This window comes from Malaya genurostris, chromosome 3, assembly GCF_030247185.1.
Source record: "Malaya genurostris strain Urasoe2022 chromosome 3, Malgen_1.1, whole genome shotgun sequence".
Taxonomy (NCBI): domain Eukaryota; kingdom Metazoa; phylum Arthropoda; class Insecta; order Diptera; family Culicidae; genus Malaya; species Malaya genurostris.
The window spans coordinates 232,255,699-232,268,073 of record NC_080572.1 but is presented as its reverse complement, the minus strand read 5'-3'; the positions used below and the strand labels follow the sequence as shown (position 1 = coordinate 232,268,073).

At 37.4% G+C, this 12,375-nt stretch overlaps 1 protein-coding gene across 8 annotated transcripts in view; it reads right to left on the bottom strand.

Annotated features, from left to right (window-relative positions):
- Positions 1-12,375, bottom strand: part of LOC131435995 (serine/threonine-protein kinase NLK) — a 281,004-nt gene that overhangs the window by 25,383 nt on the left and 243,246 nt on the right. For 4 of the 8 annotated variants that reach the window (XR_009230565.1, XR_009230567.1, XR_009230569.1 and 1 more), the window contains 6 exons: positions 6,211-6,403; positions 5,935-6,144; positions 5,666-5,854; positions 5,393-5,594; positions 5,210-5,303; positions 4,568-4,836 (listed from right to left, as the gene is read on the bottom strand). Coding sequence is in view for 2 of the 8 variants with exons in the window: in XM_058604350.1 (XP_058460333.1) it covers positions 5,123-5,126; positions 5,210-5,303; positions 5,393-5,594; positions 5,666-5,854; positions 5,935-6,144; positions 6,211-6,403 (892 nt within the window). In the remaining 6 variants the exon portion in view is untranslated. Of the gene's footprint in view, positions 1-3,928; positions 4,099-4,567; positions 4,837-4,868; positions 5,127-5,209; positions 5,304-5,392; positions 5,595-5,665; positions 5,855-5,934; positions 6,145-6,210; positions 6,404-12,375 lie in introns of those variants that run through there. The other 4 variants (XR_009230568.1, XR_009230570.1, XM_058604350.1 and 1 more) reach the window with 4 other exon arrangements.

Genomic DNA, 12,375 nt, shown 5'->3' with positions numbered 1-12,375 from the left:
ACTATTGTGGACTCTCTTATGTCTTGTGATAATTGTGTTTGAGTGTAGGTATAAAAGAGTCGTGAATTCGTCGTACTTTAGTATAGGGGCAGCGTAAATTGCCCATGTGGAAAGCGGAGCACTTCATTTATGACATCCGGTGCCTATTGATCGTACAGGAAATGGAAGAATTCCTCCATATAGATAAAGGAATGCCTCCGAAAGCATCTATTTCCACTTCTATGGTCCTACGCTTTTTTGAGTGGTTTTAGCCTCGTGCCATTACTCAAAAGATGTTTCGAAGTGGTATAAGGCTAATGAGGTCAACATCGTACCGAAGGACTTCGATCCCCCGAACGCTCCGGAACTGCGGCCAACTGAGAAGTATGATTTTTTACGCAAGAAATGTTGGCCCAAACGTTGTACAAGACCCAATGAATAGTGTAAAACGGAAGGTTCAGTCATTTCGCTATTGAAATTGAATAACACGAACATGGAAAAAGTAAAACAATATCTTTGATTCGATTTTCTGAAAGTTTGGAGATGATCGGTTGAATGGGCTGTTTTTCGTAGAATATATTTTTGTGATGCAATTACGAGTCCGTTCACTCTTTCAGGGTTGTTTCGAAAAATTTCGAAATCAGAACGCGCGAAGTCGAAAACTAAAACTCGCGAAGTCCGCGCAAAGTTGTAAACTAAAACGCGCGATATTCGAGCGAAGCGTTTACATCACTATTTTCATGCAGTTGTTACTTTCCGCAGAACTTGAAAATCCTTGAATATAATCTAAAAATCTGCATAAGTTTGTCATATAAACACAATAAATAAGACCGCATACAACATGTAACTTTGAGAAACCCCATGAAAACGATTTCATTTTATTTCTCCATCGTTTTCGATGTTGTTAGTTAATGTATACTCTCTGAAGTACGGAAAATGTAGAAGCGAAAATAAAATTGTCCACAATGTTGTGATTTTGAAAGAAGTTAAACAGATTTCAGTCAAGACATTTTTTTTGTTTCAAGATCTCTTGCTCGGAAAATTTTTCCTTCTCGACAAGAAGAATTTTAAGGTAGACCCCTTAAGATGATCTGATTTAGCTTTTGTTTTCTGAGAGAGCAATTTCTCTTTTTATCGGATGTTACTCTGAATGTCTTTCTTTCCATCCTCATCCTTCGTTGTTTTATTTGGAGCAGGGAAAAGTTCACTGGAATTAGTTTCTGTCAAACTTGCTCTCCAGTAGGCACAAAATCCCCATATTCCTTAAATCTCTCGGAATCGGACAAATTTGCGTTGAATCGCTTCATGCGTTGGGTATCGTTTTGGTAATAAGGTGACCAGATAACAGCAGCATTTCGACAGTTGAGCGAACTTAAGCGCAATACAGAGCCTTCAAGCAATGTACATCAGAGAATTCTTCAGTAATGCGGAAAATAAATCCTAATAGTTTCAAGACTTTGGAGATAGTAAACTCTATGCGCTCCAAAAAATTTAGCTTGAAAACCAGAAGAAAATCCAGGTCCTTAACAGACGATGCACGTTCGAGAACAGTTTGTGAAATATTGTAGTCGAACTTGAATACATACTATTTATACGTTTCGTCTTTGACTCATCAGTGCAGAGCAGTTCAAATTGAACTGCTTAGTGCTAAACTCGGCAGTTCAATTTGAACCGCTAAGCAGACGTAAAGTTTCTGCTACTTACAGAACACTTTTCGTTTTGCAATGGAGTGCAATGTCTTTTCTGACGTGCCGAACGAAAACATGTTTTCGACTATTTCTGGCCGATGCAGGTCTGGTCATTTAGAGGGTAGCCAAATTTTGTGCTAGGACACATAACTCTAAATCACCAGACCTGCATCGGCCAGAAATAGTCGAAAACATGTTTTCGTTCGGCACGTCAGAAAAGACATTGCACTCCATTGCAAAACGAAAAGTGTTCTGTAAGTAGCAGAAACTTTACGTCTGCTTAGCGGTTCAAATTGAACTGCCGAGTTTAGCACTAAGCAGTTCAATTTGAACTGCTCTGCACTGATGAGTCAAAGACGAAACGTAAAAAAAAAATAATAAAAACTGTTATGTGCCCTAGCACCAAATTTGGCAAACCCCTAAATGAATACATACTTTTTGCGACTAAAAGAGATGACGGAGCATTTAGAGGCATTTAAAACCATTTCGTTGATGTTACACCAATTAGTTGAATTATACAATTGTTTTTGTAGGAACTCTGAGTCAGCTGCAGATTTGATTATATGAAATATTTTGAAGTTATCGGCGAACGATAGTTTCATACACTTGATCGAAAAATTTGAATCATTGACATACAATAAAAATGTAAAAGTTCCAAGATGACTTCCTCGAGGAACTTCAGAGGTAACAGCAAATGGTGAGGTTGTACAGTCTCGTATTTTCAGTATCATTTCACGGCCAGTTAGATATGATCGAAGCAAATGAAAATATTATCCGGTAAATCTCAGTCTACTTAACTTGGAGAACGTTATGTGATGATTGATTTGGCCGAACGCAGTAGAGAAATCGGTGTACACTGAGGTCTTTTTTATGCGGTTTTTTTACGCAGATTTCCGAAGTTACGAGGTTAACTTTTTTTGTCTTAGAAATGCATGAAACGTCGAGATCTGGTGTTATCTCGAAAGTTAACTCTCTGCCATTTTTTCTAGAATACATTAGATTTCTATTTCTTATGCATTTGGCATAAAAAATTTCTTCCATTTTGCGGTTTTTTTCTACGCGGATTTCCGACAAGTACCAAAGTCGATTTTTACAAATAAATTTTTTGAGATTACATCAAGTATGGACGTTTCATGCATTTCTAAGACATTTGACATGAAAAAAATTCTTCCGTTTTGAGATTTTTTACGTGGATTTACGAAGTTACGCGGTTTTATTTTGCGCATAAAAAGAGACCTCAGTGTATATATAGAATCAACTTATAGTCGTGCTTGTAAAGAACGTATGATGAAGGAAGTGTAGGGTACTAAATTTGTGTACGCTTTGCCATGAATCCATGCTGAGTCTCAGATATGTAGTCAGAGCAACTAAGTGTTATAAAATCCAGAACTATATTTCCAAACAACTTCGATATAGCGCACAAAGCAGCAATGCCACGGTAGTTGGGTACTTTTGTAAACTAGAAACACATAGGATTTCTTCCATATTTCACGAAAAATTACAGAACGCAAAGAGCAATTGAAAATGTTGGATAGTGGAACCAACAAACTATTAGAACAATTTCCTATCACCACTGACGGAATACGGTCGGGTCCAGCACTAGATAAACGTTTTAACTTTTTCTTCTTGGTTTTCTTTTTTGCCCATCTGAGATCGGAGAGCATGAAATCGAAGTTTCGTCCACTGAAGAAACTATTTTCTAGAGCTGCCTCCTCGTAAATTTTGGTTTCATCGGCCAACTCTACCAAATGCTGAAACGTTCATCTTTAATTTTTTGGGGATTCATACAACTAAATTTTTTTTTGAACAAATGATTCACAATTTGAAAACCGCGGATTCCGCGCTACCGTAACAACCCTGCTCTTTAGTTCATGCGGTGTTCGTTTTAAATTTCATAATTTTACTTCTTGGTATCTATTCTGCCAAGTCCAACATGGACGAAGCACATGAAGCACTCGAAAAACGCTGATAATTGCAATATAAGTGGACAGTTTTTCACCGCCGTTGGTGTTGACGTTATTCACTGAAGTTTTCTCAAATGAGAATTTTCTTTTAGATACAAAATACAACTGAAAAACGAAAATTGCTTGACGCGAATTTAAATATTGGCAAAACATGAAATAAGTTACATTTTTGCCGGTGGAATAATCATATCTGCTTGAAGAAAATATAACAAAATTCATCCCTTATCCATTAGTCGATTGCACCATTGAAGAGATCCCTCAACCTAAACCGGAGAATTTGTGTATTTATGCTGTTACCTTTTTCTTTTTAAAGTTTGGAAAATTTTCGAAGAAATTCCACTCCGCACATCCATCTGTAGTTAAAGTAAGGAACGTGACACCTTTTTTTTTGGAGTTTAATGGTTGGTCAGTTTGCCAGACATCAAGTTGATGGCTCCCGTTTTTTGCTAACCGATTGTCGTGTGAAGCTGCAATAACATTACTCGATTAATAATCACGAATACCGGACCTAATGAATTACAACGTACGTAGCCAAGTTGGTTTATCGTTTAATCCCACCAATACTTTACGAGTCAATTTATGGACAATAACAATAATTAGAGCTATTGGGTAAAGCAAACGGTTTAGCGCACTTGTAAGTAATTAGAAAAGCTTCCGGAAAAGGCAGGGTACAGATTAATTATTAAAAAAAATGCTATATGTATATGTAGGAGTATGCAAAGGCAACATCATATATGGTGCTTTAGGAAGGTTAAAAACGATGATTTATATTTAGAGAATGTTTATATGAAACAGTCAAAACCAGAATTAAACAATTAAATGAAGTATTTTACAAATTAAAAACTAATATACACATGAGGCGTGGTAAGTTTTGAGGGTAGACGGGGTAAATATTGTGTGAGGCTAGAAAAGAATTAAAACAAAAATCGGACACACCTAGGGCAACCAGTCCGCAGCGCGTTCAAAGTCACTCGAGCGATTGATTCTTAGTTCTTTAGCTAGTTGTAGTAGTGGATCTAGACCGAGAAGAGACTAGCGGAAGTGTGTTTTCTGTTTATTTTTTTCTGGTCTATTTGCAGCTGGTAGTTCTGTGCTATCTCACTGCCTCCTAGCGACATTCTAAGTGTCTTTCGTTTACACGCTACTGTTGATGATAATTTGATGATGGTGATGGCTGATGATTGTTATTGCTGTTGTTGACGATACTAACATTTTGAAACATTTCAGTGTCTTATAGTGGTAGGAAATACTTTCATTGAGATTAAATTAAAACAAACATAAACTTGACCGCTGAAAGAATACTTTCTAATGCTAGAGCTTCTTATGTTTTGGGTGTTCTGAACAGGAACCTGTGGAACATAAAATTCCCTTCATAGTAGTAGTTTTTGCTAAATGAAAAAAATGTTACAATTTCTGTCCAAGTGTTTTCTTTGTTTTTTTTTTCGCTATCAGTGTGAACCTGTTATGTATTCTACTTATACTTTAAAGTAACTATCTGAGAGGGAACAAGTGAACAAAACAAAAAAAAAAAAAGTGATTTAAACGTAATGTCGCTGCATACGACGACTTAATCCTTACCTGGCAAAACTCTTGAAAGCGGCACTCTGAGGATTTATACATAATGGCACACGACCAGTTTGCAGCTGTTCGGCAATGAATTTGTGCATTTCCTCTGTTGAGAGTCGGAAAAGAAATACGGTTAGATCGAATGTGTTAGGCCGGCATAATTTATTGGGGTGATTTCAGTTCGACGGCCCCTACCTTTCACTTGCTGTACCGAGGTCAGCTTTCGCTCCCAGAGATCATCGAAGGGTTGCGCTGCCGAAGGCTCGAACTCGGCCGCGTACTGACGCATACCCGCCGACGGAGTGTAACAGCATTTGCACATGCAGGAATGGTAACGGAGCCGACCCTCATCGACGTATGGATGTGCCAGGGCATCAATCACCGATATTCTTTTGTCCTACGGATCAAGTGAGGTACCACAATTAAGCAAGTGTCAAATTAAGCAACGATCAAACGTATTGTACTTACTGGGTCGAAAACCAGCATCTGGCAGAGTAGATGCACTGCTTCGTGGGTGGCATGCGTGCTAAGCGTGTACAGTGCGGAGTGTGATGGCGGTTTCGGGGCTCGTCGGAGCATGTGAGTTCTGGCTCCGTCACAGGCGTGTCGCATGTCTTCTAACGAGGGGGTGCCCAACAGTTCTGTGATGAGCTCCAGCTGGCCGGGTCAAGGTGCAAGGATGAAATTGATATAAGATTAGAATTTTCCAGTATTTCAAATTTGGTTCCAATTCTCACCTGCTGCACTGGGCTTTGTGCCTGGAAAAGAATCCTCCTGCCTAACAGCTCACCGAATATGCATCCCACCGACCAAACGTCGACGGCAGCCGAATAATGTCGTGCACCCATGAGAATCTCCGGTGCACGGTAATACTGAGTAACTACTTCCTGTGTCATATGCTTCGATTGGTCAGGTTCCTCAACACGGGCCAGTCCAAAATCGCAAATCTGAAAAAAAAGTAAAACCGTAAGTTTCGGTATGTCGAAAAGTGTGCGAAACCATTCCGGGGCTACCTTGAGTACACAGTTGCTATTCACGAGCAAATTTCCGGGTTTGATGTCTCGGTGGAGAATACGTGCCGAGTGGAGATACTTAAGACCGCGTAGGATCTGGTACAGAAACACTTTGATATGATCCGCTGAGAGGTGCTGAGGCGACACGATGATTTTATGTAGATCCGACTGAAGTAGTTCGGTGATGACGTAGCTGGATAATACACCGATTTCGGTTAAGGAAAATCTTTTTTTTCTAAGAAAGGATTGGTCACGTTACAATGAAACAAATTTCAATCTAGTATTAATAAAAAAGGCACCCATCCCAAACAGTCTGAAAACCGTTTTATCTGTAATTGTTTGCCCACCGCGATCCTTCCGAGATATCAACTGAGCTAATCCCCGGCAAAAAGTCCTAATAGTATACCGCATATCACGATGGCCTTTGTCCTTTGCACTAGTGTAACGTGATACTTGTGTGACCTAGCCAAACACTAAGCAAACAGCTTCGCCTTTCCTTTGTCTGGTCACTGTCTACGGCGGACGATCATAAATCGCTCATTTATCCTCATTCACTAGCATTGTCTACCACAACGCAACCAAGGTTACCCCTGCCACACGGGGATCCCGACCATGTCTATTTGGTACAGTCCTTGACGTGGCGTGTTAATACGTGGTAGAAAAATCAAACATAATTAACGATTGCTTCTTTCTCTTCATTCCGCTGCGAGCTGTGTATCACAGAAAGCACTCTGCTGATCCCCATTTCCGGTATTCTACAAGTAGCAGCAATGGGTGGTGATATCTCGACATGTGTGCGCTTCGACCGACAATATTCCATCAGGACGGGACGGGGGAGCTCTTTCTTAGTTCTGCTCTATGCGGAGACGCAAAACACGTCTGGAAATGATGCAGCATTTTGTGAATATTAATACAAATCATATCATCGACAGGCAGGACTTGGCTGCTTCACTAGGAAGTGATATCGTTGGTAGCATTGTGTGTGTATATGCTTAGGGTATAACATTTTTCAACAATCATAACACCGCCTGCACATTGGCTGTCTAGGTGAGCCATATGGGCGCGTTGTGAGGAAAACTGCTCCATAGTCCATAGTAGTAAGCCAGCCAGCCAGCACAGCCATGAAAAATGTGTGTGAAATGTGCTTATGTTATTCAGTAAGGAGCAGTTAGGTCGTTGGTTGGTGTAACATTTTGTAGGAGGTTTCTGTTCGGGAAGCACGTTTGTCAGCAGCAGTAATAAATAAACGGGAAACTCGGAGCTCGTGTCTATACTTCGCAACCGGCGCTCGTCAGCCCACGTGTTTCGTCTGCGGTTCTTTGTGTTTAATTTATACCAAGACACCATTTCAGATACTGGAATCCCACCCACAGACGGACAAAGAAGTTTTCGGTTGAAAATTGGTTAATATTAATGCCATTTGCAATCGATTAGAAATGGTAACATTGAGTATAGTATTAAGTATGTAGTTCTCACAAAGGGTAATGTGATGTGTTTCAAAATGTTAATTGTTGCTTTGTTTTATCAAGCGTGATTCGAATTGATGACCGATTATTAGTTGGTAATTGGTATAACGACCAGCGTCGTAGCATTGTCAATTTGTTAAAATAGAACGACCAGCTTTATATCGGACCATTCGTGTTTACACTTCCTGTATGCTATCTCTATTCGGTTCAAATAATGTGTCACTTTGTATGACATCTTTACTCTATAATCTACACATATTCATTCGAAACTGCCATTGAATGACACACGGTCACAATATGAGACCTGATTCCGCCTTATAATCCAGGCTCAACACTATCCGATCACCACTTGTCTCGATCAATGAAGCACGTTCTGATACGTAATACGTTTAAGTTCAGTCGAATCGAATCGCAAATTGACTCAATTCTTCTTGTTTTCAATAGACAAAATGATTTGTTTGGTTCGGAATTCATGTATTCTCAGAAAGAAACGAAAAATTTGTAATTTCAAATGACAATAAAATGACCTCCAACTTTATCGAGAAAAAGTTGAAAAGAATCTTTTTGGATCCATCAAATATATTATATATCAACATCACTCCAGGGAATCCAATGCTAATCGAAAAAGACATCACAGCTACACCATCTCATGATGGAAAAGGTTACTAATTCAATATTGTTGTTTAATAGTTTGCGTTTAGCATGCACCAAAATCCGAAATTTTTTTGAACTCCTGCATGTTCCCACCTACCTTACCAGTCTTCTTGATGACCCTCTTCACGATTGCCCAGTAACGTTCGATGGGTCGAAGCTGAGGGCAATTTGGTGGATTGATATTTTTTTTAACGAAATTTATACCCTTTTCCGCAAGCCAATTGATAGTGGTTTTGGCATAGTGAGCCGACGCTAAATCCGACCAAAGCAGTGGAGGTGTACTATGCTTCTTATATAAAGGCAGCAATCTATCCTGGAGACACTCAGATCGATAGATTTCTGCATTTATAGTTCCGGTAGTGTAAAAAATGGTTGACTTCAAACCACAGGAACATATTGCTTGCCATACCAGTATCTTTCGACCGAGTTTCTCTACTTAAATAGACCTGTCCGCATCGCTCACATCCTCCCCAACAACGACAGTTAAGCATTGTGGACCTGCCTCTTCCTGGTAGCTCATCCAACGAATAGTGTTCTCCAAACTTATTAATGATGGTTTTACCACTGGCATGATGAATTCCAAACCGCTTCGCCAATTTTCGCATAGTAATACCCTTCTCACTTAGCCATGAGTCCAGAACCTTAATTTTCACTTCCTTTTCAATACGCGACATTTCAAAAACGCGGAATTTCAACCGCACAGAGAAGTAAATATTCAAAAGCTAACAGCCAAACACACAGCATGTTGTGATCTGAACATAAAAAACATCACAAATACATGCGTACAACACGAATGTATGTGGATAGCTTATTTTCGATACACTCCTCATAAACAATGCGACAATCAAAATAACAATCACATTAAACTTATCGTCTTCGCATTCAAGTGATGAAGTGATGTTCAATTTTTCTGAAAAAAAAACGACCCGATATTTTATATTTATATCACTAGATTCGAAAATCATCATCATCCTAAGCCTGAATACAAGTCGATTGATTTCTAAAATCTAGATCTAAATTTCTAGAATCAATCTGGAATTAGTATTACGATGAATTCGTTACGTTCTGCGTTTACATTTAGAGTTTTACATAAATTAAAAATAAATTTCACCTACACGGAAAGAAATCCGTTACTGCTGTCATGAATAGAAAATCATGAAACTAATCATTTTTACTTCTCATAAAACCATGACCAATAAGTCTTCTCCCATGAAAATTAATCATGGTTCGAAAATGTGTTACTTGAAGAATGTATTTCTTTCAAAGCTCGTAACTACAATTTTTTATCCGGATATCACTTTGAACCCTCTGTTTAAAGTAATGAGATAGATTGCTTAATAGATTATTGGCAAAGCAAAGAGCAGACAGTGAAAAGCAAGACCTACATAAAAATAAAGATAATGAACCGAAAATTGACATCACAAGAGACTAAGCACGGCTACGCTTTTCATTTGACAAACATCAATGCACTATGGTCCGAAACGGAAAATTAGCGTGACAAAAATATTTTCACTATTTAGGGTAACAGAGGTATTTTGGCCACTTCATATATTTTGGACCACCTAACAAACTTTATCAATTTCATCGGATTTTATCGATGTTAAGTAACCCATGTTGCATCAATTTGAAGCTAATCACATTAAATTACCTATTGCGGAAGGGGTTTTTAAAGATATTATAACATTTGGGGGATATTTTTACAAAGTGGGCCAAAATAAAATCAATCTTAAAGTGGGCCAAAATACCTCTGTTACCCTAATATTAGTTTTTTGTAGTTAGTGTATTCACAAAAGTTGTTTGCAATCAAATGGCACAGTATTCGCAAAAGTTGTTTGCAATCAATCTTCCCGTGTAAAAGTAGGGTGGCTCCTGAAAAAACACTTTTTTTGTTCTAACTTTTTTGTGAAACGTTCTACGGAAAAGTTGTCTTCAGAATAGTTGTTGAACTAATCATTGTGCATAATTTTGCTCAACCAAGCTTTTTCATATGAGCTACAAGTACAAAGCTATGATTGTTTTTTCATCAAAAACTAGTCAAGCTTCAACTATCAATGTTCATTAGAAGCCAGATCGATAAAAATGTATCCTATGCGGTTCCTGAAAGGTCATAATATAATTGAAAATTTAAGGGAAAATTGGAAGAGTGTTATTTTTTTAACTTATTTGAATTAGTTTTAAAAATACCTACAAAAATCTCAAAAATATTACATAGCTCTTAAACGCCGTAACGTATCAACATATTTTCTTCAGCAAAATAATAGTATCAAATTAGTTCTACAAGTGTTCCATACATTGTCCTTTCGAGAAATGAGACACACAAAAACTACAGCCGAAAATAGATTTTTTGTAAGTCAAAGCACTTCCTGAAACACAAGAAAATCATTTGTTTGTTAAAATGAGTAAAATGTATTTATTCGAGCCAAAACTCATTGTGCGTCGTTTTCCGGTTTTCACAGGATATTCGGTACACAAGTGAGAAAGAAGGGCCAGTGTCATAGGCGTCTTGGCACGATGTGGATACAAATATTTGCATTTTACTAACTTGCACCAGCTTGTTGGAATGATTGTCGAGATCATGAAAATTTCTGTTCATAGATTTATCATGGCCAACTAGTTCGAAATAACCATATTACGCAGTATCTCTAATCCTTAGTTGCTCAAACTCAATTGTTAGTAGTATTTTGGTAATAAATTAATGAAAATTGTTCTGCAATCTACTTTCGGCTGTAGTTTTTGTGTGTCTCATTTCTCGAAAGGACAATGTATGGAACACTTGCAGAACTAATTTGATACTATTATTTTGCTGAAGGAAGTATGTTGATAAGTTTAAGAGTTATGAAATATTTTTGAGATTTTTGTGGGTTTTTTTTTAAAACTAATTTAAATAAGTTAAAAAAATAACACCCTTCCAATTTTCTCTTAAATTGTTACTTATTTTATGACCTTTCAGGAACCGCATAGGATACATTTTTATCGATCTGGCATCTTCAAATAAGAAAGTTAGATTTCAGATTTCAATCTAAATAAGGACCACCCTAGTAGCATTTTTCATCATAAGGAGCGCCATTTGATTACAAACAACTTTTGTGAAGACACCAACTACAAAAAACTAATATTTAATAGTGAAAATATTTTTGTCACGCTTATTTCCCGTTTCGGACCATAGTGCAATGTTACATTTTGTTTGGATGTATTCTTACATATTTGATGTGACCGTTGTTGCTAGAATAATATTGCGAGAGCTAGCGTAAACCGAAAAAGAAATTCGACTGTGAATTTGGAACACAATCTAACGAAAATCAGAAAAAATATTTTGTTCCACCACTTTGATTAATTTGTTTCACAGATATAATAACACAAGCTTCGCTTAAATATTTTAAAAAAGACGATTTTACAAACGATGTTTTGAAAACATTGAAGGAAAAATCAATCCGCGATATTTGCAAGAATTCGACATAGAATTCGATTAAGTGTTTAAATTCTGAAACAAAAAATCAAAACTGAACCAATGAACGCTAGTGAACACGTTATTTTAGGCGTCGTCGTTTTTGAAAAACATAATATTTTAATTGTTAATGATTCTGATTCGAAGTTCGTCGTTGCTTTTCACTTAATTTATGTTGCAAAAATTGCCATCGTAGCAGAAACACGCCTGAAGGTATACCCAACAACGTCAAGTGCGTTACGTTTAAATTTCAGCAAAATCAGTCCAAATGGATCATGATCCGAGAAGTTTTAATCATGGTGTATTATCATAACAAGGAAAAAATATTATTTTCTTCAAATCATGAATCATTTTGCTGATTTCTAGAATCGGAATTTTACCCGTGTGCACTAGCATCAAAAGGGATTTTTTATTTAATAATGAATTCTCTCTCGAATTAGTAAAAGATTGTATTTTAAGGCGTATTTACAGCTTTTTTTCGTACAGTGCATATGGAGAAATGTTTTATATATTTGGGGTTGTTTGATTCAGTGTATCACCGCAATGTTACTGTGATGTCCCTCGTGAATCGCAAGAGTGATTTATATTGATATATTATAT